Here is a 27,474-nt window from a genome sequence, read left to right on the forward strand (position 1 = left end):
TGCTGCCTTCCAAGGACAGGGACTGGTCTGTCCCACTGGAATTTGGGGTGTGAGGCCGATGGAACAAAGGGGTTGATTCCATTTTCTTACATGGGCCAGGCTGTGTTTGAAACAGCCCAAGGTAGCAGAGCTGGAGTCATTTCCTAGCAGGGAACTTGATTTGGAAACTGCATTCCAAACTCTTGTCCACATTTATTTTATCTCCCACATGGAGATGCCTAAGGAAGATGGGGTGTTTCTAACAAAAGAACATCCCAATTCATCTGTGGCAGAGGGCTTAAAATTAAAGTGTGAGTGGAGCTGCCTTTAGGACACTTCAAATTCCTTAGTATACGAATGGAATTTAAATGAAATATCCAAACCCTGAGAAGCTTGTGTGAACTCCAGAGCCTCTGCAAGTGTTTTACAGCCAGGGAGGGAGACAAGAGTCTGGAGTCTCTCCCCAAAAACTGGCTGCTGTTTGTTTGACCAGGCATAGGAATGACTGTGTATTCCCTGGGGCTGTCCTTATGGAGAAGGGTTTATTTATGTGCCCTGGGTTTATTCAGGGTCTCTTCACCATGATGGAAACTGATTTCATTGAAATGCCAGAGGTGCCCAATGCTTTCCCCAGCCAGAGCTCAGAACCAGCCCTGTGGGAAGGGGTTTAATGCCCATTTTCCCAATCCCTCCAGGCAGCAGCACTGGAGCACTTGAGCAAACATGGCCAAGGTGCCCAGTGCTGGCAGGAGGCAAATCCAGGGATTGGACAGTGGGAGTTTGCACTGCTCCTGGAATCCCAGACCTGGAGCTGTGCTTCAGAGAGCCCAGGAGCTGCTGCCTCACTCAAACCTCATTTAAAGCTCAGCATCCTCCCTGCTCCCTTGGCATTATTGTTGCTCCCTTAGCTGCTCTTCCTTAGTACTATTATTATTATGCTATTGTTATTGATGTTATTATTACTATTATTGTAAACTCCCACTCCATGTCTTCCATAGCCCTTTGCTTCCCAGAGGTGGTGCTTTAGGAAGCCCCTCCAGCCTGGGAAGGGCTTTTGGCTCCAGACACGTTCCCAGTGCCCAGGAGCAGCAGGACCTGTGCTGCTCCCAGCAGGTGAGGCACAGGTGCCTTTCCTTCCTTCCCTGCTGCACTTGGGCTTTTTGAGGGGTCTCTGGGGCTCTGAGGGAGAAGTTCTTTGTCACTCCAAGGCAGAATTAGCCCTGGTCCCACTAAAAGCAGGAGAATTCATTTTATCCTTGGTTTTGGATACACATTTTGTGTTTTCTCTCTGCTGGTGACACCGTGTGGTGAAGCAGCAGCTCCCAGCCTTGTCAGTGCTGCTCCCTGGAATAGTTTTTATCTGTAGAACCATGAATTCCCTGCTGGAATCCAGTCACAGCCCCCAGACCAATGTGCAGTTTAAGGTCTTACACCCTGACCAGGACAATTTCCTGTCTCTAGACATGGAAAAGGGGGGAAAACTCAGGCTGGAGTGGAGCCAGGATGCAGAATGGGGGAGTGAGGCAGCGTGCTCAGCCCAGGCTGGGTTGGCACAGGGGCTGTTCCCTGTTGGATGACACCCACGTGGAACAGGTCCTTCTCTTCCTTTGTCCAAAGTCCAATGGCAAAGGATTGAATAACTCACAAGTGGGGCCTGAAATGAAAATGGTTCTGTTAAAATTAGGCAAAGAATGTGATAAGAAAAAATGGGCATCCTTTTTATGTATTAAAATAGTAGGGAATAAAATGTTGACAAGGGGCACTTTTATTCAGTGTCACCTTTCCTTTTTTATGGAGTGAGCAATCAGAACAGAAGTAGGAAAGCCAGGAGCCTTTGACTTCCAGAGTGGACCTAATTTCCATTTTCTCCTCTCTTTCAGGACAGGAAAAACCACTTAACTGATCCCATCTTTGCCCAGAGCTTTGGAGTTTGAGCAGCCAAACCCAACGGGCTCCAGCTGCACTGGAGGGTCCCTGCTCCTGCCCATGGTGTGGGGTGAGTCCCCAGCTGTGCCCAGAGTGTCACAGACCCAGAGGGATCTGCCCTGGTCCCAGGCTGTCCCTGTCCCAAGGGGCCTTTGTCACCTTTGTCACCTTGTGGGGAATGTGGTGGCAGCCCCGGGAGCAGCTGCTGGGAGCTGGGGCAGGGCCTGGCACTGATCCAGGGCAGGGCAGTGCTTCCCTTGGGGGGGTTGGCCCCCCACGCTGAGCTCAGGCAGGATCAGGCTCACAGATGCTGCATTTGGTGCCCCTGAGAGTTTCTGTCCCCCCTGGGGATTTCCTGCCGGGATGGGGCAGCACAGGAGCAGAATTGAACCTGCAGCTCCCGTGGCCATTGCTGGCCTTGGTCTCTCTGCTGTGCCCTCAGACCGTGGCAATTTGCTGCTGCCACTGCCACCCCCTGGGGGCTGTGTCCTCCTGGCAGCCCTTCCCAGCCCCAACAGGAGCTCCAGTGCTGCCTCTGTGCCTGTGGGCAGTGTTTGCTGGCAATGTGCCTCACCCCTGGCAGGATCCTTTTGTTCCAGAGCAGGCAGACTCCAGAGCTTTTGGGCTTCTCAGCTGCAGGGCTGGATTGCAGAAGTCCCTGCAAAGAAGAATAATAATGAGGTTTGTCCAGGTGGTGCTTTCAGAGCCCACCTGACAGTCTGTGCTTTGTGCTGGAGGCTGTTGTGCATTGGCACTGCAGGGAATGAATGTCCCCTTCCCAGTTCAGCCCAGCAGATCCCAAAGGCTCTTACAGGAATATTTATCCTTCACTTCCCTGTGTGATAGCTTAATCTCCACCTGCCGTGAGCCATTCCTTGAGTTCTCCTGGAGAAAACCTCACAGCAGAGGAGTTTGCCAAGAGCCCAGAGCTGTGTTTGGAGCAGAGAGAGCTGAGAGCTGTGTCTGCCTGTGCTGCCCCAGCCTGGCAACATCCTCATGGAACAGCCTGGGCAGATGGGATTAGATGGAGCAAAATCCCTTCATGCAAGAGGTTTTCTCCTGTGCAGATCAGGCACGGGGCAGGCAGTGAACTTTGGAAATCAGCTGATTTCCCCAGAAAGCATCACTCCCAGCAGCATCAATGACAGGACCTGTGCCCACTGCTCAGGAGTCACCCAGCCAAAATCAAGGGCAAAGCTTGGTTTGGGTCTGAGAACTTGAAATAACTTGGAAAAAGAAATGACCTTTTCCTTCTTCCTTTCCTTCAGATGCTGGAATTGCCTCTGTGGATGTGCACTGAGCTCTTGCTGCAGGGAACTGCCAGGCCTTAATGGTGGGGAGCTCATGTTCTTCTCACTGGGGAACTGGAAATAATTATTAATTATTTTTAGTTAATGGTAATAGTTAGTTTAATAGTTAATAGTAATTTTAGTTTAATAGTTAGTAGTAATACTTTTACTCACATAATACCCTTTTACCCTTCAGAAGTGTTTTCTGAAACATTCCCCCTTTGGTGCCCCACTGTGTGTGACAAGGACAGAGAAAGTGAGCAGAAGAGTAGCCACAGGCTGGGGAGGGGCAGGAGAAAGGCACTGTGGGCAAAGGGACCTTCCTGGCATCACCAGGGCACCTGTGGGGAACAGAATGGACACTTTGAGGGTAAATGGAGGTGAGGAGTGGACAGTTTGGGACAAAATCTGAGTTCATCTACAGGGAAATATATCAGGGATATTTCTGAGGAAAAAGCTGAGGTAATGAGTTCACCCACCTTAGCCCAAGTTGTGTTTGCACAAAGTGGGACCAGAGGTGAAGGTTAATCCAAAGCCAACCCTGCTCAACTTCTAAATCCCAGGATAAATTCTACAAGTTGCCTATTAAGGGACTAAAAATTTGTAAGAATGGAACCAAGAGCATTAGGAAGATTCCTGGAAATGCCATTACAATGTTGTCATAGCATCTTTAACAGACCTTTAAGCTATTTTGACAACAATGCATTTCTCTGTTGGGATTATTCACTCTGTAGGCTTTGGGGTTTATTTGGACTTGAACTCCCTCACAGTGGCCCTGACACTGCTCAGGAGCTGGTAGGAAAAACAGAGCTCCTGACAGGGGCAGGGTGGTTTCCCCCAAAGTGGATCCAGCTGCTGCCCACCAGCCTGGCCACGAGGGTTCTGCTTTGACTCCTGTCTTCTTCCAGGGAAAGAATGTTTTCAGCTGATTCAGATGAGTTTCCAGCAGCCTCATCTCCCTGCACTTCCCGGGCAGCCCATCCCCTCTCCCGCCCCTCCTACTCTGAGCTCCCGCCCAGTCAGGGCCAATGGGGCATGGAATTTGTCCTGCCAGCAGCAGCAGGATAGGAGCACTCTCACCCTGGGACTTGGATTGTCCTTTTGGGGGATGCTGGGTAGGATTTAGAGAATTCCATGCATTTGGTGGCTGAAATTTCCCAGCCCAGGGGCTTTGAATGACAGGGCAGCACAAAGATTGTTCCCTGTGTGGTGCCCAGATTTGGGGTTCAGTATCAGCTTTGCTACTTTAGAGGAATTATACCTGTAGCCCCCCATTCCCTGCTGAATTCCTACTGGAATAACCTTACAGTGCCTCATGCAGTATGGATATTCCCACACACAGTTGCCTATTGAACACCTGCTGTGCCAGGAACCAGCAGAGGCTCCAAGGAAGCTCAGTGGGATCAGGACAAGGACAGGTTGATATTCCATAGCATTTGGAATGAGGATGAATATCCTCATCCCCCAGCCAAGTGTTTCCCCACAAAATTTTCTATCTATCTTCTACCTATAACCTCATTGTTACCTTAAAATGTTCATTCTAGCCATGTTCCCGGGGGCACTTGCAGAGTTCCCTGGAATTCCGTGGGCTCCACCCCTGGGCTCGGCTCCAGCTGATGCTCTCAGCAGCGAGGGCGGGGCCGGACGCGCTCCCGGCCCTGCTGGGGCAGCCCCTGTGCCCAGGGGAGGGCATCTCTCCCTGCAGGAGCTGAGCTCATTCCAGAGCCTCGGCAGCGGCCTCCGGGAGCTCTTTTCCCTGAGGAAAGGGATGCACATCCCTGCCTGCAGGGCACCTGCACTGTGACCCACCTGTGCCAGCTTCCCAGCACTTCTGCAGTGCCAGCTGGCTCCCGAAAAACTCCAAACTTCATCCAAACAAAACTCCATCTAACTCTAACCTTTTGTTTTAAGGCATCTCCGAGGGCCTTGCTTGGGATTGAATTGCTGTGAGGGGAATTCCCTTGGCTTTAAGGCTGCTGCTGGAGGATGGCCCCAGGCTGGAAGGGAGGGCACTGGAGTGGCTGGGACACACCTGGTGGCTGTGTGGGAGCTCCAGGAGGTGGCACCGGGAATCGCTGTCTGAGCTCTTCTGCAAAGCCAGCGTGCAGCACTCCCAGGCAATGGCAGCTGTTCCTTGGGCTGGTTTTGGGATGTCAGGGGGCTCTGTCCGGGCTGCAGCCTCTCCGGGGGCCCGTTCAGAGCAGCCCCTGGCCCAGGAGCCACAGGCAGCCCTTGATCCGTGCCCATCCCAGCGCTGCCCGGGCATCCCAGCGCCCGCCCCGGGTGTGCCTGGCACGCTGCCTGCGCGGGCAGGACACTGAGGCACAGCTCCTGCCCTGCAGGCACCGAGGGCAGGAGGGGCTGGTTCCCCCTGGGCTCGGCCTCCTCCCGCCCCGCGTTCCCGGCCAGCCGGGACACACGGAGGGAGCAGCGAGGAACATTCCTGGCAGCGAGCAGGAGTCCCCGAGGGCTCCGTGCAGCTCCGGGCCAGAGAAGCAGCGCCGGGCTCAGCCCCCGCCGTGAGTTTGGGCTGTGAGCACTCACCTGCAGGAAAGGCCCCTCTGCAGGCGGCACCGGCCCTGACACTCTCTAGAAGAGCTTGGGCCTTGGAGCAAGGGAACCCTCAGGACTTGCTCGGTTCTCCCTGGAAAGGGACATGGCATCAACACCTTTACAGCTATTTAGGAAATAGAAAAGGCAGGAAATCAGGATTATACAAAGAGTTTCGTGCTGTTGTGTCAAATGCCAGCCAGTTCTACCCTAGAGCCATTCCAGAGGCTGGTGTACAAAGCAGCATTAGCAGAATATTTGCTGATTTGCATGGCAATTCCTTTGCTGGCAGCAGCCATTCCCATCCCAGGCAGGACCTTTCTCGTGACCCTGAGATTGGCTCAGGTGCTTGGAGCAGGGTGCTGAGAAGGCCAGGATTCCAAGTTTAATGCCCACGTGGGCCAGTCACCTATGACTTGACGATCCTCGGGGCTCTTTCTAACTCAGAATATCCTGTGCTCTGGAAATAAAGAATGAACACTTCTCACTGGCTTTTAAACCCAGAGATTTTTGCATTGAAGAGTACGAGCCACAGGGGAAAGGAGGGAGAGCATCAAGTCTCACCTGGCAGATATCAGGTGAGCGGCCCGAGCAGAACCGAGCCCGGGCAGGGGCCCGTGCCCGCACCCAGCACAGTCGGAGCAGGAGTAGCAGCGCCGGGCTCGGCCCCAGCGCCCGGCTCGGAGCAGCTCCTCCGGCCCGCGGCGATGCAGCCCCGCTCGTTCCACGGGGATGCGGCGGGCGAGAGCCCCGGGGGTGCGGGCGAGGGGTCCGGGTCCCGCGGCTGAGGGGGCTCCGCATCCCCGCGGGGGCCGGGCCGGGAGCGCGCCCCGGGGGCCGCCGCGCTCGCAGCCCCGCTCCGTGTCCGCCAGGGGGCGCCCCGCGGGGCGGCGGCGCTGAGGCAGCGGCGGGGCCTGAGGGCTCCCGGGGCCGGCACGGGCGGTCCCCGCGCCCCGGCCGCTTCCAGCCGCGATCCAGCGCCTGCTCCGGGAATGCGCCGCTCTCCTGCCGGGCCCGGCACCGGCACAGCCCCGGCTCCCCACGGCAGCAGCGGGACTTGCCCGAAGCACCGGCGGGGCTCCCGCCCCTCTCCGGCCGCAGCTGGAGCAGCAGTGCCGGGCTCAGCCCCAGCGGCCGTCCTGGAGCGGCTCCTCCTTCCCGTGGCGATGCTTGTCCCGATCCCTACACCCAATCGCCACCCCAGTCTTGCGGCTCCAGGACCCGCAGCCCGCTCTGCCCTGAACCCCCAGCAGACACGGGCAGGACCCGGATGCCCAGGTCCAGGTCCTGTTCCCGGCCCCACCTCAGCGCCTCGAGCCCCGCGCAGCAACGGGAGCAGCCCCCGGTCCGGAGCTCCGCACAGCGCTCCAGCGACGGCTCCGCCGCATCCCGGGATGAGCATCCATCGCGCAAAGCAGAGCGGGCGCGGATCCGCCGGGATTTACGGGCGCGGGCGGGGCGGGGCGGGGCCGGCTCAGGTGTGAGGGGTGGGGCCGGCTCAGGTGTTAGGGGCGGGGCCGGCTCAGGTGTGAGGGGCGGGGCCGGCTCAGGTGCGCGGGGCCGCAGCGCGGCTGCGCGGGGCGGGGCCGAGAGGATTTAACCCCCGGGAATCGCCGCTGGCGCCATTTGCCCCCTCGGCGCTCGGGAGGGGAAGGTTCTGTCCGCGCGGGCTCCATATCTTTTTATTTGTTTCTTTTCTTTTACGCTTTTTTTACCTCTTTTTCTCAATGCCTCCCTTCTCTCCCTTCTCTCCCTCCCTTCCACCCCTCCCCCACCCCCTACACCCTCCCCCCCCCTACCCCCCCCCCTCCCTCTCCCCCCTAGCCCTCCCCTCCCTCCCCCCCCAAACCGCTCCCTCCCGGGCCGGTCCCCCCTACCCTTCCTATGCCCCCACACACCCCAACCCTACCCTACCCCTCCTTTCTCCACGCTTCCTTCTCTCCCTAGCCCGAGGCCCACCTGCCCTCACATCGTCCTTTTCTTCCTCCCAATTCCTCCTTCCCCTCCTTCCTTCACCCTTCCTCCTCTTCCACCTCCCCCTGTTTTCCTTCCTCACCTTGATGCCCCGCCCCACCCCCACCTGTGCTCCATCCTCGTCCTCCATCCTCCGCCCGTCCTGCCCCTGCTCCCCTCTCTGCTCCCCTGCACATCCCGATCCCCCCACCTGCCCTCCATCCTTGACCCACCCCGACCACCCCCTCTGTCCCCCTGTTCCCATCCTCTGTCCCCCTGTTCCCGTCCTCTGTCCCCCCCTCCCTCTTTCCCCCGCAGCCGCGGGTCCCGGGGCGCCGCAGAATAAAGCCCAGAGGGCCGGAGCGGCGCCCCCGCTGTCCCTGGAGCCCCCACACGGGGCCGGAGCCGCTGGGCGGGTCCCCCCATTGCAGTGCAAAGCACGGCCCGACACCGCCGGGGTTCCGGCTGTCCCTACATCACACTGGGGGTCCCCGGGGGGGGGGGAAAGGTTGGGGGGCGGGGGGTGGGGGTTTGGTAGGGCCCCCTCCTCAGGAGGGGGTCCCGGGGGGAGGGGGGGGGGAGAAGGGGGGGGGGGGGTTGGGGGGGTAGGGCTCCCTCCGGAGGAGGGGGTCCCTGGGAGGGGGGGCGGGGCCGGCCCCCTCCGGAGGAGGGGGTCCGGGGGAGGGGGCGGGGCCTGGAGGGGGATTTTCCCCCCTCCTCCGCCCCGCTTCCTCCCCCCGGACCCCCTCCTCCGGATGGGACTCGGCTCGGCCCCCTCCCCGGGACCCCCTCCTCCGGACCGGGGCCCAGGGGGAGGGAGGGGGGGCGGGGTGGGGAGGGGGGGGAAGCAGAGTGGGTCGCGTCGCTCTGCATCGTGAACACAAACAGAGATGACCGGACAAACAAACGGCCCCTCCCCCTCTGCCCACCCCACCCCGCCCCCCTCCCTCCCCCTGGGCCCCGGTCCGGAGGAGGGGGTCCCGGGGAGGGGGCCGAGCCGAGTCCCATCCGGAGGAGGGGGTCCGGGGGGAGGAAGCGGGGCGGAGGGGGGAAATCCCCCTCCAGGCCCCGCCCCCCTCCCCCGGGACCCCCTCCTCCGGAGGGGGCCCGCCCCGCCCCCCCTCCCAGGGACCCCCTCCTCCGGAGGGGGCCCTACCCCCCCCAACCCCCCCCCCAACCCCCCCCCCTCCCTTCTCCCCCCTCCCCCCCCCCCCCGGGACCCCCTCCTGAGGAGGGGGCCCTACCAAACCCCCACCCCCCGCCCCCCAACCTTTTCCCCCCCCCCCCGGGGACCCCCAGTGTGATGTAGGGACAGCCGGAACCCCGGCGGTGTCGGGCCGTGCTTTGCACTGCAATGGGGGGACCCGCCCAGCGGCTCCGGCCCCGTGTGGGGGCTCCAGGGACAGCGGGGGCGCCGCTCCGGCCCTCTGGGCTTTATTCTGCGGCGCCCCGAGCCCCGCGGCTGCGGGGAATGAAGGAGAGAGGAGGAGAGGGGAGGACGGGGAGAGAGGAGAAGTGGAGGAGATGAGGAGGGGTAGGGAGGGGGGATCGGGGTACGGAGAAAAGCGGGAGGAGAAGGGAAAGGCCAGAAGGGAAGAGAAGGAACGTGGACAGAGGAGGGAGAGAGTGCGAATAGAAGGGATTAAGCGGGTAGGGACAGAAGAGGAAGGAGTGTGAGGGTTTGGGAAGAAAGGCGGGGAGGATTTGGGGGAGAGAGGGAGGAAGGGAAAAGGGAAAGAAAGCAGGGGAGCACGGGGAGAAGGAAGGAGGGGGAGAGGGGGGACAGGAGGCGAGGCCGAAGCCCCCGCGCCCCACCTGAGGACGGCGGACACGGACGCGCCACCCGCACCGAGCTCCGGGTGAGCAAATGGCGCCGGCAGAGATTTCCGCGGATTAAATCACCTCGGCCCCGCCCCGCGCAGCCGCGCTGGGGCCCCGCGCACCTGAGCCAGGCCCGCCCCGCGCACCTGAGCCGGGCCCGGCCCCGCCCCTGGAACCGCCCCCGGCCCCACCTCGGGCCCCACCTCGGGCCCCGCCTCACGGAGCCCCGGCCCCGCCTCACGGAGCCCCGCCCTGCCCGCGGTGGGGGCGGGACCATCGCTCGCGGCCTCGCCCCTCTCACCTGGGCCGGGCCCGTCCCTCACGGCTGGGCCCAACCGGGGCTGCTCCCGGCGATAGAACCGGGGCTTCGGGCCCCTGTCCGCTGGGGGTCCCGGGGCCGGAGGACCGGGGCGGGACTGGGGCTGGCGTGGGGACCGAGCTCGTCGCGGGCGGGAGGAGCCGCTCCGGGACGGGCGCTGGGGCGGAGCCCGGCGCTGCCGCTCCTGCTCCGGCTGCGGCCCCGCCCGGGCTCCGGGCGCGGTCCCGCCACGGCCCCGGAACCCTCCGAACCCCGCCGGTCCCCGCAGCGCCGGAGGAATATTTTCGGAATTTTTTATCCAGCGTAGGCAGATAATTCTCATAGAGAAAGCCCAAAAATAAAGGTTATGGGGTCGAGGTAGGTGGGAGGGGCGGGCGATGTTCTGCTTTAAATTAAAACACATCGGGAAAAAATCTATCTGTGGAACAGCTCGTTTCCTCTCCTGGACTGGCTTCTGTGTGATCGGCTGCGATTTCAGCTGTTCGCATGGCATTTCCAGCCTGTGGGACTCCAATGGAATGCCAGGTGCTGAGCACGGGAGAACACAATGGGAAATCTCTCTGGATCAGGCAGTGTCCCAAAGGTCTGGCAGCACCCAGCATTCCTGGCTGGAATTTGGGGATCCCAGCACAACCCCTCCATAATGTCCCTGTGAACCTGCAGTGCCCAGCATTCCTGGCTGGAATTTGGGGATCCCAGCACAGCCCCTCCATAGTGTCCCTGTGAACCTGCACTGCCCAGCATTCCTGGCCAGGGGTTGGGGGTTCCAGCACAGCCCCCCCAGCACATCCCGCTGCTTCCTCAAGTCCCCTTTAACCAGGATCCTTTTTTGGGGTGGGAGCACCCAAACCCAGCAGAATTGGCTTTAACCAATTTTGGGGGATCTCCCCTCTCCTCAGCCAGTTCCTGCTGCCAAAACCCAGCCTGAGGCTCAGCTCCCCATCCCCTCAACTCTCGAAGGAATTGCACTTGGATTTCCCAATCCAGCTGGGCAGCAATGCTGTTCTCCTCACTGTGTATCTTAACTGTAGGAATTGCTTAAGAAATAATTAAAATAAATTCAAAGAATGAAGAGACAAGAACTGCCAGCTCCAACCAAGGGCTGCTCAAGCCCCTTCTCAATGATCTGCTTTAATTAATCAATGCAAATGAACCAATTAAAACCACATTGATACAGTTTTATTCTTTTTAATTGAATTCTAGAGAAAAACTGCAGAATAGGAAAGAACCTTTTTAACCCCAAAACTCTTCTAGGAGATCCACAGGGCAGGGCTGCACTGCACCCCAAACTGAGAAGAACTGGGAGCAAAGACAAACCCAGACTGAGATTCCTGGGAGATTGGTGCAGCTTCTGCCAGCCAGAACATTCCTTGGTCTGAACACACACCTGGGACATCATCAAGAGCCTTTTTATTAAAAGCAGTTTTCCATGCAGAATTAACAGAATACAGAAAATTAAAGGCAAAGGAACAGCTCCCCCAGCCCAGCAGGCTGCAGCATCCAAAAGAAAATGAACAGAAAGATGATGGATTGGGACCATCACCAATCCCAAATCCCTGGTGTGGAATATCACTCTGCTTTGGTTTATAGATCACCGCTTCTCTTAGTGGACAAACCCTTCAGCTTTGCTCCCAATTCACTGAGTTCCCAACTGTGGCCACCAAGATTCTGCTGCACCAAGCCCTGGTAGGAACATCAAGTGGTACAGGTGCAGTGTGGAGCAGGGAAAGAATGAGGATTGTTTCTCTTTTCCAATTCCAGTTTTCTTGATGAGGTTGGGAAAAATAAGGAATTTAGTTTACATGAGAAGATTGGAGTCTCTTTTTAACAACTGGCAGACAACACACGTGGGGAAACATTTCCACCTATCTCAGCACAGGCAAACCATGAACAGTGGGATGGAATCTTAAAACAGAAATGATCAGGTGCCTTCTACCAAGGTGGGGGAGAGGAGAGGAGAAGGAGAAGGAGAAGGAGATCTCCTTTCTCGTGGGATAGGTGTTGTACCTGGTAACCTACCTTCCACACCCTCAACAGCAAATTTTCCTTATGGATAACACATCAGAAAAAAAAAAAAAAAAAAAAAAAAAAAAAAAAAAAAAAAAAAAAAAAAAAACCAAAAAAAAAAAAACCAAACCTACAAGTGAATTGTTAATCTGCCAGGATGACAGCCCAGGGACAAACATTTTTCCTGCTGTGCTCTTGCTCTTTTCAGAGCAGCCTGACCAAGTTTTCCTGCCAGGAGACCCCAGATTAGCACAAAGAGCCACCCCTTAGTACTACAGTTATTTACAGCTCGGCTCTTGGCTGCAGAGAAGGGCCCTGAAAGCCCCAGCAGCAGCACAACCTTCAGCACAGTTCCCCTTGCACAGTCCACGTGCACACAAAGCACACACCAGCCCCAAACTCCTCCCTCCTGACTCACTTACCTTCTGGAATGCCACAGAAGAAGGAATTCCAGCCTAACTGGGATTCCCTTCTCCTCCTGGCCTTCAGGGACTGCTGGGCAAAGGCAGCTCTCCCTCCCTGGCCTGCTGGATTCAGTTTGACTCCTCCAAGCTCTCCCCCGCTGTGGAATTACAACTGAAATGTTCCACAGGGGTATAACCAGACCAGGAGCTGTCCCAAATCACGTGAGCTAAAGACAACCCTGCAACCACTGTTGTGGCATCCAGCACTAAATTAGTGGTTTCAACCTCCTTCTGACCACCTAACACAGCTAATGAGGGCAGGAAAATTAATTTAAACTAAGCACAATGGACTCAGTTTCCATTGCCAGGTTTTACAGTGCACAAAGAACTGAGCTTCCCCAGTACATGGATTTCAAACCACTGGCCAAAGCCAGTAGGTCAGAAAGGGAAAAGCAGAGCTGCTGGCAGTGCTGGAAGCCCTGATTGCCCTGAGTTACAACAGCTTGACCTAAACTGAAGGAGAACCTGAGCCCCTGTGAATATGGCATCAGGTATCTGTGCAGGTTACATTTCATAAGAAAAAGATCCCTGGGAAGTGCATTAAAATTGTTCCTACCTGTCCTTTCACAAGGGAAGACTGGTTTTCCATACAGCAAATTTTTTTTTTTAATTAAACAGATAGCACTTCACTCAGCTGGAGAAGAAAAAGATGAGATCTGCTAAATTTCCCTAAGCCAGGCAACACAAAACAAAACAAAAACAAAGCAAAACTTTTCAGTTTGGGTAAAAAAGAACCTTTCATTCCACTTTTTCACCATTTTTAACAGTCTACCATATTCATTTTGTCTCTCTTCAAACAAAAAGCCAATTCAACTTTGAAAACCGTATATTCTGGTGTCCCAAGCTAACACATAAATGCATTTCTCTTCCCCTGTGCCCAAATACATCTTAGCATAGAAACATCCAAACTCACTTTTCCTGGGAACTTGCAGAATTCAGCTCAGCATTGCCTGATAAAAACCCCACAGATTTCCAGTGGATTCTGCCTGCTTGGACTTTCAATTCCTCTTCCCCCAGCTGCTCCCTGCTGTGGCATCCGGGGGGGGGGGGGGGGGGGGGGGGGGGGGGCAGTTGTTTCCACTGGGCAGGACAGGGAGGGTTTCACACCTCATCTTTCCCAGCACCTGCAATCACAGCCTTTGGGTCCTGCTGTGTCAGCCCCCCCAGGCCCTAAAGCAGCATTTCCTTCCACCCTGCCAGGAGCTGCCTCACAGCCCTCCAGGAAGGCCCCATATCAACCCTTGTTTCAGTGAACTCCCTGGGGGCAGACTCACTCCTTTTCTTTCTTATAAACATTTTCTTGGAGAAAAACAATCCACAAATTAAACCCAGGGCCTGAGATGCCATTGGAATCACAGCTGCCAGCCTGGCACAGCCCCAGGGCCCTGTGATACGACCCCAATGCAGCTCCCAGCCTCCCATCTCCCACTCCTCACCTCTGGCACGAGGCCACTGCAGCACAACCATCACCCCCCACTTTGTGTCTCCCCAGGACCGTGGAACACCTGGGCATCCTCACCGGAGCTCAGCTCTTCTCCCTCAACAGAGAGGAGCTGAAGAAGGTGTGTGGTGATGAGGGGAACAGAGTGTACAGCAAGATCACGGTGGAGAAAAACCAGCTGGAGGTGAGTATTTTTCTGGATAATTCCTGCTGGAGTAGGGGGCTGTACCAGCAGTGTCAGATAGCTCATTAAACAGGCATTTTAAGAAACACAATTGGGGGAAAAAAATGCAACCAAACCTACACAAGCAATAAAAGACACGTAAAAATTCTGAAGTGCCTTTTAAGCTAAAAGGCCCCAAATCCACAAGATCCCCCTGTTTCCACTAATTAATCAGCTTTTTACTGATATCACCCATCCCTTTGAAACTAGCTCTACTCCCAGAGCATTCACTGAATACTGTAATTTAACTACAGCTTGAAGTTCAACTCCAAACTTCCTGTTTTGTTTCCATTCCAGAAAAGCAGAGGGGAGTCAGAGCTCCAAGAAATCATGAAGCGCCGCCAGGAAAGGATTGATTCTGCTAATTAAAGTCTCTCTGCTTTATTTCAGCTCTTAGCCCTAAGTAGTGCAGAAAAAAAGGGAACAAAAGCAATGATTCCCGGCCCAGGCCGGAGGCAGCAGAGCTCCCCTTGGGCTCCAGCTGCCATCAGAGTGACAATTCCTCAAACACTGTTGGGAAGGGTTGACAATAAGACCATATCCCACTGGGAAAGGTGTTTTAATTTTGCATGAAATATTTTTTTTATAACTATATATTTTATACTGAAATTTTCCGTGCATGCGATCGGAGCAGGATTCCCTCGGGGCTGGATGTACGACAAGGGCTGGATTCAAACAAAGACCCCCAGAGCTTTTCTCCAAGGGCTGTCCCTGCTCCCAGCCCTTGCTGGCACAGCAGGCCTGGCACACAGCTCAGGAGGGGCCAGCTCAGGGCCTGGAGCCTGCACCACGGGAATGAGGCTGCAGGAACAGCCCTGCAGTGCTTTGGGTTGAAGGAAAGGACATTAAAGCTCATCCTGTCCCACCGCCATCATGGGCAGGGACGCCTTTCCCAAGCCCAAGTTGTTCAAATCCTGTCCAGCCTGGCCTTGGACACTTGCAGGGATGGGGAGTAAGGACCCCTCTGGGCAGCCTAAGGCAGCCCCATTTCCATTTCCTCCTCAGTGCAGGTGTCCCCTGCAGCCCATGAGCACAGCCCGGTGACAACTCCCTGTCCCCCTCCTGTCCCCCTGTGCCCCCTCACTGGACAAGGCTGGAATGGCAACACACATTCCCAAAGTCTGGCTGCTTCCTTAAATCCACAGACCAGTTGGTGCTGTCTCTGAGATGAGCTCTCAGTGCCTAGAAAGGAGCAGGAGTGACAAACAAAGGGATCTGAACGTGGACATAGGTGAGCTCCACCTGCCCACTGCTGCTGATGCACAGGCCTGGGCTCAGGGCAGCTGTGCAGCCCTTCCCTGGGCCACTGATCCTGCCCTGCAATGTTGTGGGGCTGCCAAACTCGGCCTCAAACCAGGAGAAGATAAGCCCTGACCATTTGTTCCCGTCCCAGGCACGCCCACAGCTCTTGCCAGGGTGTTGGTCACTCGTCCCCACCTCCACGTTTTCACTGTAGAAAGTCAGCTGAAATGATTCCCAAATAGCTGAAACCCCAAACCACACTGCAAAGGGCAGGTTTAACTCCAAATAAATGGGCACAAGGAAAAAATCTAATTTAGCACAGGATGTTGCTCTTGACTTCCTGTTTTCCTTCATAAAGTTATGTGCATTTATATATAACAATCTGTAAATAGGGAGTGAGGAAAATCTCTTCCCTAGAGGCAGAATTAGTGATTATGCTTCCAAAATTTACTCAGAATTTCAAAACTCAAGCAAGCAGCGTAGTTCCTGTCCACAGCAAGTTTGGCACATTGCATTTCTATCTCTGTTTAGCTGACAGACCAACCTGATTGCAAAGCAGTGAAGCAAACACAGCTCCAGAGCTGCCCACAGCCCAGGGACAGTTGGCTTTTCTCTCTCAGCACTGCTCAGTCTTTGCCCAAATTTGTCTGTCCTTGCACATCTAATGGAAAAAGCTTTAACACAGCATCGGGGAACTCGTGTCTCCATCTGAGAGCACCAATGCACCTCAGTTTTGGCTTTATTCCTGACTGTCTCCGATGGATAATCTGTTTTCTTCATCTGAAAGAGGACGCTGCTGGCACCAGCAGAATTAGGGTGCAGGCAGGGGGGGGATCCTGGGTTTAGTCACAGCCCTGCTGGGATCTGAGAAGGGCACTCACCTTGTCAGGGAGGGATGAAGAGGACAATCCTCCTGAGAAGCCCTGGCTCTGGAAGAGGGTGAAGGGAAGCAGGATGGCAAGCACAGGAGGTGAAAGAGTTTCTAAAATGAAAATAAAACCAAATGTTGAGCTAGGAAACACCCCACCTTCTAGTGCTGGGGTGTAGAGGAAAGCAAATCACAGGGAATTACAGTTATCTGGGATTTTAACAGGAGTGTACAGGACAGCTCTGTAAAGCTGGGAGCCACAGGAGCATTTCCAAAAACAAATATCTCAGCAGACCTTACTGCAGAGGTCACTTTTACAAATTTCCATGCAACTGAGCTGTGCATCTGTTCTGTTTGTACTGCCTGCAGACACTGCTATAAAGTACTGTACATTGATGTAACTGAGCAAAGGAGACAATGATATAACCATGCACTGTACAAGAGTTATTAAAATAGTTAAGTTATACTTATAAATCCATGTCTGTCTCTTTCACTGGGTTCTCATAATGGTTTGTCACTGACAGTCTGAGAAACTCAGCAAAAGGTCTGAAACCACACATTTCCTTTTGGGTTTGGGGACTGACATTCAACAGGAAGGGTGTTATGGCCTGGATAGCTGTGTTTTAAAAACACACAGGTGAAAATCTCACACATCATAAGAATTAAGTACCAGAAAAGCTGCAAGCTGAACTCCTTTCCTTGTCTGGTCTGGTGGAAGATGTTCCACCCATGGCAGGGGGTGGAACTGGATGGTCTTTAAAGTCCCTTCCAGCTCAAACCAGTCTGGGAATCTGTGATTCCATGACTCACAAGGGAGGCTCGCCTATTCCATGGCAAAGAAACCAGAGACAGTACGAACCTGTTTCAATTCAAACAGCACTTAAACCTAAAGCTTCTTTGCATTATTCTTTCTTGGGCTGGGCAAAGCACGACAAGGTTGTACAAAAGCACATTCTTACCTATCAGGAAGGGAAATTTCTGTGGCAGCTGTCCCAAGTGGAACAATACAGAAAGAGGGAACAGCATAACAGCATGACACAACCAAGCAACAGATTCTCCGACATGTCCAGCCATCCTCAGTCTCAGGTGAAAAATCACAATAACAAGATCACCTCCTCTACAGCCTAAATAGAGTTTAGGCAAATCAAGGGCCCAAAACACCTGCCCTGCTGGGTCGGGGGCTCTCTCGGCGGCTGGAGCTGTGCCCGACAAGCCATTTCGAACCTTGCCACCACGGCAGGGGAGGGAGCACAGCGCGCTGAGCTCCTGCAGCGAGGCAGCACCGGCGCGGCTCCGAGCCCTCCCTCACGGCCGCCTCCCCTCAGGGCCCGCCCGCCGCCATCTTGCGGCAGCGGCGGCGCCCGGGCCCCGCGCGGCCATGAGGGACGGGTGCCTCGGGGGGCAGGTGCCTTGGGGGCGGCTCGGGCCGTGGGGAAGTCCCTCGGGTGGTTCTGGGGACCGGAGATGCCGGTGCCGGGAGGTCCTGGGGCCGGCAGAGCCCCGGACGCGCTCTGCTGGGGACAATGGCGGCGTCAGGGTCGCCAAGGCGACCGCCCGGCCCGACCCCCAGGCCCACGAGCCAGCCAATCAGAATCGTTCTCCCTCCCGCCGCCCCGCCCCGGCTCCTCCCGGCCGCGTCCGTCTCGTGTCCGCGCTCCTGATTGGTCGCTGCCGCCCAGCCGGGCTGGGATTGGCGCGGGAGCGCGCGGGCCGCGGGTGCGCGCGCAGGCCGGTCCCCTCCGGGCACGCACCGTCCCTTATAGGCACGCGAGCCCCCACAGCCGCGGACATGTCGGTGTCCCCCGTGAAGCGGCAGAAGATGGAGTCGGCGCTGGACCAGCTCAAGCACCACACCACGGTGGTGGCCGACACCGGGGATTTCAACGGTGAGAGGCGGCGCGAGGGGATCCCGTCACCGCATCTTCTCCTTAGCCCCCTCTCCCGCCCCCCTTCACGGAGAGTGGGCGCGCCCGGCCGGAGGGGCGCGCGCTGGGGGGAGCGAACCACCATGCGGCCGGAGGGGGGCGGCGAGAGGCGCTCGGTGGTGGCGCCTTGGTCCCCATCCCAGGGCAGATCCCGCCCAGGCGGGACATTTTCCAGAGCCTCCCGTGATCTTCTCCCGGTTTGCCCTCGGGTGTGCCCTGACCACCACGTTCAGCTCTGCGTGCTGTCAGACTCAAGCCAGGTTCTGCTGCGCTAATGAATTCGGGTTTTCTTCCAGTGACCTGTCTAGATCTGGGACGTGTTTGGGGTTTTTCCAAACTCAAGGCAACCCGGTCCAGCGGAGGGTGTCGCTGCCCGTGGCAGGGGGTGGAACGGGACAATCTTTAAGGTCGCTTCCAACCCAGTCATTACAGGATTATGTAAAAATAATGCCAGAGTGCTTTTGTTTCCCTTATCTGCTGAGAATGAGCCAGCACACTCCTTTCTGAGAAAGGGAGGTGGCCTTCGATTAAAACGCCACTTGTTCCCAAGCTGTCACTGCCTGGCCCGGCACGGACACGGAGCCTGCTCAGTCCATCAGAGCCAAGAACTCCCTCCATGGGTGTCTCTGGGTTGTGTAGAGCACCCTTGAATCCTGTCCTGTCCTCACCCGGTCCCGCAGTAATCCCTCCACTGCTTGCCTAATCCTGTTGGTGTAACAGTAAACAATCCCAAACAGCCACTCTCAAATGTCTTACGGGTACTAAACTTAAGGTGGAGGAGCACAGGGGTGGCAACAGCTCAGACACAGGAAAAAAACAAACCCCCAGGATGGCCAAGGGGGTGTTTGTGTGCAGGCATAGTAAGGATTGTAGAATATCCCACAGGAATCATCGAGTCCAGCTCCTGGCCCTGTTCAGGACATGCCCCAGTTGTTCTCTGGGCTGCTCTTCCCAGTGGGGGTTATTCTCAGAGCCCTATCAAGGCAAGAGCCTTACCTGGCTTGCTCCTGGAGGGTTAAACCCTGCTGGAGGTGAAGGTGGTTGTTGCTGCTGCTGGTTCCCAGTGGTGTTTGTAGAAGGTGTCAGTACAGATGCTTTAAGCAGTACCTGCGTAAATTGAAATTCTGAAGGAGCTGTTTGCCTGGAGTGGACCTCACTCCAGGATCCTGATCATTGCCTGGGAGGAATCTATGGAAAAATAAGGCTTATTTTTAGTACAGTTGCACTCTCTCACTTGGGGTTTCACCCCTGTGCAGTAATGCTGAGGAGAAGGGGCTGCTAATACAGATTTTGTTATTTTTTTGACATCTTAATTGTATTGTTGAAAGTGCTGAGCGACCTGCAGAGGCTCTGCCCCGTTTGCCCTGGTGCCAGGCTGTGATTACAGCCAGCCAATGTGTGCCACAGCCTGCTGGAGCAAAACCTGGCATCCATCACCTGGAACAGGCATAGTCCAGGGCTTAGGGCAAGACCAAGAGTCAAGTGTCTTCCTGGTAGGACAAGGAAATGAGAAGAGCAGATACTGAGAAACTGCAGCTGTGTGGAAAACGTTTAGAAAGCAGTAAGAAAAGGTGCTGGAGCCTCACAGGTGAATTCACCTGTCCTGGCCCCATGAGTTGGACAAAAACAAAAGCCTGAATTTCTGACTGCTTGAAGGGAAGGTCCCCAGTTCTCTGATTCCTGGAGCTCAGCTATGCTGGTTGGGACAAAGCCTGGAAATTGGTACTACTTCTCTCCATCCATCATTTCTACAGGTTTATCCTTTTGGGCAATTTCTGTAGTTTACAAACTTTAAAGTTTGCTGTATCTTGTGACTGCAGCCCAGTTGTTCTGTGCTCTGGCACAAAGCAGCCTTCAGGCAGTGTTTAAACACCACTGATGTGCTCTGTCATTAACAAGTGTTAACATTCTCACCTGGTTGAGCAAAACCCTTCTGATTTCTCAGGCAGGCTGGCTGTTTCAAACAGGCTGGTTTTCTTTCCTTAGCCATAGATGAGTACAAGCCCCTGGATGCCACCACAAACCCCTCCCTGATCCTTGCTGCGGCTCAGATGCCGGCATACCAGAAGCTTGTGGATGATGCTGTTGCCTATGGGAAGAAGCTTGGTGGGTAAGTAAAGAGGGGTTTCATTTCCTGTATTTAAAACAGACCTGTATTTAAAATGCCTTCTTTATATACAAGAAACATACTGGGGTTTCCCCCTCGTGTACTTGTGGGTTTGTCTCCTGCCCCAAAAGACCTCAACACTTGGAGACAAATTCCTTACACCCATTCCAGATGTGTATCCTCATTTCCCAGCTCACACCTGGCCCTCCTTGCTCAGGAAAGAAACAGCACTATAGGAAAGAGTGTCCAAAGGCTAATCCTGCTGACAGGCCAGAAGTGGCTCATTTGAACTCTGGCATTTAATGTTAAATGGGCTGTGAAATTTGATCTTCAAATCCACAGCAAAGTATAAACTCACCTTTTTTTTATCCCCATAAATGCTTTTGCTCTTTGTGGTTTTCAGGTCAGAGGAGGAGCAGATCAAAAATGCTTCTGACAAACTTTTTGTGTTATTTGGAGCTGAAATCCTGAAGAGGATACCTGGCCGTGTGTCCACAGAAGTAGATGCAAGGTTGGTTCTTTTCCCTCTGGGTTATCCTGGATATTTGTAAATACAAAAAGTAACCTGAGTTGGAGAAAGATTTTTTGCCTAGAAGACCAGTGGGACTTACATTATTAATAATAAAGAGTGTGGATTTCCCTTAGTTGGACTAGAACTCTGTAACAAAAACAAGTAGCACTGACCTTGGATTTTCATAATCTTGGTCTTGCTGCTTAAGCAAGGGACTTCCAGTTGTAGTTTTGCTAATTCTCTTTTATGTGATAACAGCTGCTCAATTTAGCAAGAGATCTGTTTGAACAGTTTTTTCCAAGACCTGAACAGGACTTGGGTGTTAATTTGCTCAGTGCCAATTTTTGTTAATGCTCAGCTTCTGAATTCATTATGAGAAACTTCATTTCCGAAGGGCTGACAGTCCAGGAGGGATCTGAGAACACAAACCCTCTGTTGGCATGTAAATGCTAATAAAACAGGACAGTGTTTTCCCATGGGGCCTTGGGGCAGAGAATTTTAACAAAATAATAAGTCAATTTTAAACAATGCTGCTCTTGCCTTAAAGGTTGTCCTTTGATAAGGAAGGAATGATTCAAAGGGCGAGGCGCCTCATCGACCTCTACAAGGAAGTAGGGGTTGGTAAAGATCGGATTCTCATCAAGCTCTCTTCAACCTGGGAAGGAATCCAGGCTGGCAGGTAAGGCTGTGTGTGCCTGGTGTGCTGATTCATGGCATGCTCCTGCCTGTCTACAGGCACTGATGTTGCATGCTGCACTTGAATAAACAGCAGTGCTGAAAGCACCGTGCCATGAGGAAGTCTGTCATGAGCACGGAAGGTGCCCTGCCACAGCTTGCTGTTGAAATAGGCAAAGTTTCTTCATACAAGGGCCAGGCCACAGTTTCCTGAAATACCCTGCTAAGCTGGCTGCATTTGGCTAGAGGAACAGCATTAATAAAGCAGAGTTTGGCAGCACGAAACATTTGCTGTTAGCTGACAACTTGTGCATCCCATTTCTAAATTAACTCAGGGAATTCAGTAGATGGAACTTAGCAGCTCGTTCCTGAATATGAATTCTGCAGGTGAGCAAAGTGCTGTTCTAAGCCAGCCTGTGTCTGCAGGGTCCTGGAGGCCGAGTATGGGATTCACTGCAACATGACCTTGCTGTTCTCCTTTGCTCAGGCTGTTGCCTGTGCTGAAGCTGGAGTTACTCTGATTTCCCCGTTCGTGGGACGGATCCTGGACTGGTATGTCGCAAATGGAGACAAGAAAACCTATGAGCCTTCAGAGGATCCAGGTGAGCACACTGCTGAGAAAACAACAGCTGCTCATTCAAACAGTTTACTCATAAAAATCCTCTCATGGCAAATGCTGGGTTTGAGCATGTTCTAAATAATCCCTTACAATAAAGTTGCTGGTTTCTACTTGTAGGAGTGAAGAGTGTCACCAAGATCTATAACTACTACAAAAAGTTTGGCTACAAAACCATCGTGATGGGCGCCTCGTTTCGCAACACGGGCCAGATCAAAGCGCTCACGGGCTGTGACTATCTCACCATTTCACCCAAGCTCCTGGCAGAGCTCAGCAAAGAGCATGTCAAGTTAACTCCCACACTCAGTGTCAAAGAGGGTGAGTTTGCTCCTGGGGGCTTGTTCTGACTTCCTTTCTTCTGCAGTGTTGAGAGTCTGGGGTTCTGGTCAGTGCTGTGCTACTTGCTGCCATCCTGCTTTAGGGATAAATCAAATTTCCTAGAAGAAATATTGTAGCCTCAGAAGAAAATACTGTAGCCTCAGTACAATATCACTGCTACAACTGCTGACACTGAGCATAACTGGATTGCAGTGGGTTTGGAGAGTGCTTCCATACTCTGCACCTCTCCCCGTGGGACAGGCAGAGGGGAGGAAAGTTAATCTGCACATGCTCAGGATGAAATTTTACTGAACAGTAGCAAAGATGCTAAACTTGATTTCATCTTGATCTCTAGACATGCCAAGAGGTGTTTGCCCTCCAGAAATTAGAAACTAAGCATACACAAGGACTGAATGATTTGATCTGGTGACACTGTACCAATGATGGCTTGGAATCCTTGCTCCCATTACACTACTTCAAGCCCAGGTTGGATGGGGCTTGGAACAATCTGGGATAGTGGATGCTTGTGGCATCCACCCTGCTTGTGGCCAGGGAGTGGAACTGAATGGGCTTTAAGGTTCCTTTCCACCCAAATAATTCAAGGATTCTCTGATCCTCTCCCTTTTCTGCCGCCTCATTAAAATGCTGGTTTACATCTCAAAGCAGCTCTGTGCACAGCTGTAGCCATGGGTTGCTGCCCACAGGCTGCTGCTGGCCTAGGAGCCTGCTATCAAGCAAGCTTTTGTTAGTTCTTGCCAAATAATCAAAGCCCTGATTGTTCAGAATATTTGCATAGAACATCTCACTGCTGTGGGGTGGTTACACAATTCCTTAGAATAGGCCTGGAATTGCTGTGCCATTCTGCAACAGGTACAAGATAATGACACACACAAACACTGTTTTAAGATAAACTGATTTATTAGGCTACCTTTTTCTTTTTCCTCTTTGTTCTCCTCCAGCCATATCAGGAGCGCTTTCAATCTCACATCCCAGACTATGCTCCTGCAGCAAGTCATACTGAACGTATCTAAAATTTTTCCAACACATAGAAACGGTCAAAACCCAAGACAATTTTAGGAAGTCTGAATTTGATAAGAATCTGATCACCTGGTCACCTGGTCTGGTTCTTTTTCTACTTCTCCTGCACAGCTCAGGCGTGTGATCTTGAGAAGATGCACCTGGACGAGAAGGCGTTCCGCTGGCACCACAACGAAGACCAGATGGCTGTGGAGAAGCTCTCTGATGGCATCAGGAGATTTGCTGCAGATGCAGTTAAGCTGGAGAGGATGTTAAAGGTAGAGATCATGCTCCTCCCATGTACTGCAGCCAGCCTGGCGTGGCTGAGGATTAAACACGTCTGGGCAGGTTTTTGGACAGGTTATGTAGGACAGGCCACCTAAATTCAGTGCACTTGGTAAGCCTCATTGCACGCCAAGAACGAATTGGTGCCAGGTGTGGGCTATGCCTGCAGCTTGAGCCACAGGACTGGCAGCTCATCAGGATAACTGTCCAAGTCCCTTAAATCTGGATTCTGAGCTGTCAGCAGCAGCACAGGATACAAATAATCTGCAGGTAGTGAGCTGGAAATAAATCATGTTTGTACTAGCAGGCACTAAGACAGTGCAGATCTGCTGTCAAAGTCTTATGTCAAATTGTGGAGAGGCTTTCACATAGGATTCATCAAACTGTGTTTTTTGGGGAAGAAATACTCAGTATACCTGATCTAGGCACTTGGTGACTGGCAGCTCCTTGCAGCATTCCCAAACTCTTACTCAGCTGTGCTTTGTTTATTCTTTTTCTAGGAGCGAATGTTCGGCACTGAAAATGGAAAATAAAAAAAGAAAAATTAATAATCAGCATTTCCCTGAGTGCTCCAAGCTGAGGTGGATCACCTGAGGTTCAGTGGATGTACAAATGTCTTACCTGTACAAGTATCATGCTGTGTATGGATAGATTTCTGTATAATGCTTTTTTTTTTTAATCAATTTGCAAAGGGACAAATGGAATTTCAAATTTTTGTGGCACTTTTGTCAATACATGCAAATTAAAACCGACTTGCCTTGTAACATGGTCGATTCATTGCTGCAGGAGACACCTGATAGGGTTTTAATCTTCAAATTCCTTATTAAGTCTTCAGTCCTAACACATTGAAGAAAACAGTTTTTAATTTCAGGCTGTTTTAAAGAGCAAACACAGATTTCACAAGTCCCTCTTGGTACAAAACCCACCAACACTCCTGTGAGACACACATATGTATGTCAAAATATACATGTGTATCTTATTAGTTTATACAGATCCTGTTCCATGAAGGATCTGTATAAACTAATCTTGTCTCCTCTCCATGAAGAGGAGACAAGAACAAGTGATAGGACAAAAAGGAAATGGCCTCAAGCTGTGGCAGGGAAGGTTTAGATTGGATATTAGGGAACATTCCTTCACTGAAAGCTGTCCAAGCTGGCACAGCTGCCCAGGGCTGAGTCCTTGCCCCTGGAGAGATTTAAAAACACATGGATGTGGCACCTGGGGCCAGGGATAGTGGTGGCCTTGGCAGTGCTGGGGGAATGGCTGGACTTGATGGTCTCAGCAGTCCTTTCCAACCCCAGTGATTCATTCCATGGTTCTAAGAGATCCCTGCTCATACATGGATGCAGTTTGCTGTTTCCTGCCAAAGTTGGCTGAGCTTAAAGGGAGAAAAGGCAGCACTGTGGCTCCAGCACTGACAGCCACGTGCTCTGTCGAGACCAAGGGAGGCACTGATCCTCCCCCAGTGTGACACAGCAGCTCTGCTGTCAGCGCATCCAGAACAAGCTGGGAGCTGCTGTTCCAGCCAAAGGGACAGCAGCTACAATCAGACACAGACAGCTGGTGCTGCCCTCCCAGCCTGCCCTGGGAACAGTGCCAGTCTGCCAGAGGGAGGTGAAATCCCCAGGGACTCAGGCCCTCTGTCCTACAGCTGTGGAGAGGGGGGAAGCAGACCAGGCAGAAAGCAGACTGCCCAAAGGGAGGTGACCTTTTTTCCTGTCAAAGTCAAGCCTGCACCAAAAGCTTGGCCCTGCCCCTCCCTACAGCCATCAGACCCTCCACATCCCTTCTCAATTTAACCTGTTTTGCATTTTTCACTCTTACTAAACTGAGAATTCCAACAGAGATTCCTAGAATGCTTTGGGTTGGAAGGGGACCTTGAAGACCATCTCATTCCACCCCCTGCCTTGAGCAGGTTGCTGTGCTCTAACACCACACACTGCACCACCAGGGCAGGGTAGGGATTTGAGCACACAGAATTTGGGGACTTGGTGCTATCAAACTGGCTGGTCAGAGGCTTGGAGCCTCTGGAATAAATGCCCCTTCTTCCCTGAGTGAGGCAAGAACCTTCAAATGCATGGAATCTGTCCCCTCACACAGCTGAGACACAACTGGGTCAGTACCACCGTGGAGCTCAAATGAAACTGAAGCATTGCAGAAGGTGCTCAAGAGAGAATGAAATGCTGCAGTGAAGAGGGAAAAAGAAAAAGAGGTAGGAAAGGTGCCTGAGTAACAGTGAAGCCTTACTCCACTTACCAACAGATGCCTCTCAAGAGCTGAGGAGGCAAGAGGGGTCACGGGGTCAGTCACAGGATCCCTTCCTTCCCGTGGTGGCAGCTGGTGTTTCAGAACTCCCCAGCACTGGGGTTCTTTCTCTGCAGCACAGATGGATGTTGTGAGGGGCCTGACATCCGTGGCTAAGCCACAAAGTCCACATCCTTTCTGAAAAAAAAAAACCAAGCAGCACATAAACCTTCAGCTTGTACAGCTCTTTAGTCAGTCACACAAAGTGAGTTCACTCCTTAACTCTTCCCCAAATTCCCCTCTCTTCAGCAGATGCAGGGACCTCTCCCAGGGCCCTGTTTGTCTGCTTACAAACTCCTTCTGGGACTTCCCAGATTCCCATACCTCCTCAGATTAAGAAATCAGATGTCTCTGGTCCCCCAGAAAGATCTGTGGCTCTCACAGTCACAAGGACAGGACTCAGGAATTAGGGGCAGATACAACATCTATGCTTGGAGAAATCCTAAAGAATCAATAAATAAACTTTAAAGCATTGATTATAAAATGACAGCACCTTTCCCAGCCTTTCCTTGTGGTGGCTGCTCTCTGATTCCAACATCCAGCTCTGTGCAAACACACAAAGCTTGGAGGGAGGTTGGAAAAGATTTCCTTCCTCCTCCAGCTGTGCCTTGCATCCCATCACAGACTGTGTTAAGGGAGACATCCTGCTGCTCCCAGCACCTCCTCCATTCTTGACACAGGGTACAGGAAAGCAGAGCTGTTGGAAGAACAGACACAACAAAGTACATCCATTTATATTCATCTTCCCAACATGGAATTTAATTTAAAATTTAGATTCACTGATTATGTCCATCCAATATAGCCATCACAGGCCAGGATGGATGGCACCAAACCCAGACAGTTCCATTTGAAATTTTCAAGTAAATCAGGACCAAAGAGGCACTCCATCTCTTCTGGCTCTTGTTTGAATGCACACAAGATGAACAAAGCAGCAGATTCCATTGAAAAAAAAAAAGTTAGGTTTTTTTTTTTTTTACAAGATTATACTGTAGAAGCTCCAAGGAAAGAATCTTAATTTAATATGTTAATACACAAATTGAATGCTGGCATGACCAACAACCACCAGCTGCAGACAGGGCCAGAGCTCAAACATCTTGTCAGGATCCTCAAAACCACAAAAACTGAGATCATACCCACAGGCAGGTCTTGGGGCTCTGTTTTCCAGAATTAAGCAGTTTCCCAACCGCTGCACCAGCACTGCTCTTCCCAGCTCAGGTGTAATCCTGCCAGGAAAGGCTCCCATACCTTAGGGATGGTGGGCTGTCCTCTTTTTGCTGAAGAAATCCTTTGTGGGGTGCAGGACAGCAGTGCTCCTTTACAGCTGTGAGCCAACATCCAAGGAAACTCCTCCTGCCTTTGGATTCATCCTGCTCCACGTGCTGCAGAGGCACTCTGATGATTCTGGCAGGTACCTCCATGTCTGCCTGTAAAAACATCAGAGGAAAACAGAGGATGTGGTCCCAGCTATTAAACCCAGAAAAGAGGTAATACTGTGAGTCCCAAAAAAATAAATCACTAAAACTCTAGAAAATAAAACCAACCCCCCACCCAAATAAATAAAACAGTAAAACCCACCAGCTGGATGTTACCAGGAACAGATTTCCTAGGAAACAAGCCTGCCTGGTAACATTCCT

The 27,474-nt window shown here is 53.2% G+C and overlaps 1 protein-coding gene and 4 long non-coding RNA genes across 5 annotated transcripts; 2 read left to right on the forward strand and 3 right to left on the reverse strand.

Annotated features, from left to right (window-relative positions):
- Positions 1 to 3,155: 3,155 nt before the first annotated feature.
- LOC139590395 (uncharacterized) lies at positions 3,156 to 4,645 on the reverse strand. Its single transcript, XR_011679332.1, has 2 exons — positions 3,369 to 4,645; positions 3,156 to 3,269 (listed from the first exon to the last, which is right to left on the reverse strand). It is a non-coding gene; the product is annotated as an uncharacterized lncRNA (long non-coding RNA).
- Positions 4,646 to 10,927: 6,282 nt separating this feature from the next.
- LOC139590415 (uncharacterized) lies at positions 10,928 to 17,034 on the reverse strand. Its single transcript, XR_011679337.1, has 2 exons — positions 16,096 to 17,034; positions 10,928 to 11,520 (listed from the first exon to the last, which is right to left on the reverse strand). It is a non-coding gene; the product is annotated as an uncharacterized lncRNA (long non-coding RNA).
- LOC139590416 (uncharacterized) lies at positions 13,807 to 16,556 on the forward strand. Its single transcript, XR_011679338.1, has 2 exons — positions 13,807 to 13,933; positions 14,270 to 16,556. It is a non-coding gene; the product is annotated as an uncharacterized lncRNA (long non-coding RNA).
- A 727-nt stretch (positions 17,035 to 17,761) lies between the features above and the next one.
- Positions 17,762 to 24,300, forward strand: TALDO1 (transaldolase 1). Its single transcript, XM_071428001.1, has 8 exons — positions 17,762 to 17,968; positions 19,994 to 20,117; positions 20,518 to 20,625; positions 21,173 to 21,304; positions 21,727 to 21,902; positions 22,037 to 22,234; positions 23,384 to 23,529; positions 24,037 to 24,300. The coding sequence occupies exons 1-8, from the start codon at positions 17,872 to 17,874 to the stop codon at positions 24,067 to 24,069; spliced, it is 1,014 nt and encodes a 337-aa protein (XP_071284102.1). The 5' UTR covers positions 17,762 to 17,871; the 3' UTR covers positions 24,070 to 24,300.
- Positions 23,871 to 26,326, reverse strand: LOC139590414 (uncharacterized). Its single transcript, XR_011679336.1, has 3 exons — positions 25,793 to 26,326; positions 24,294 to 24,373; positions 23,871 to 24,052 (listed from the first exon to the last, which is right to left on the reverse strand). It is a non-coding gene; the product is annotated as an uncharacterized lncRNA (long non-coding RNA).
- Between the last annotated feature and the right edge of the window lie 1,148 nt (positions 26,327 to 27,474).

This window comes from Agelaius tricolor, unplaced genomic scaffold (assembly GCF_023055355.1).
Source record: "Agelaius tricolor isolate 1412-34295 unplaced genomic scaffold, bAgeTri1.0.p SCAF_5, whole genome shotgun sequence".
NCBI classification, from domain to species: domain Eukaryota; kingdom Metazoa; phylum Chordata; class Aves; order Passeriformes; family Icteridae; genus Agelaius; species Agelaius tricolor.

Coding starts and splice junctions, on each gene's coding strand:
- TALDO1 (XM_071428001.1), top strand. CDS start 17,872: ATGTCGGTGTCCCCCGTGAAGCGGCAGAAGATGGAGTCGGCGCTGGAC. Junction 17,969..19,993: donor CGACACCGGGGATTTCAACG/GTGAGAGGCGGC, acceptor TTCTTTCCTTAG/CCATAGATGAGTACAAGCCC. Junction 22,235..23,383: donor CACACTCAGTGTCAAAGAGG/GTGAGTTTGCTC, acceptor TCTCCTGCACAG/CTCAGGCGTGTGATCTTGAG.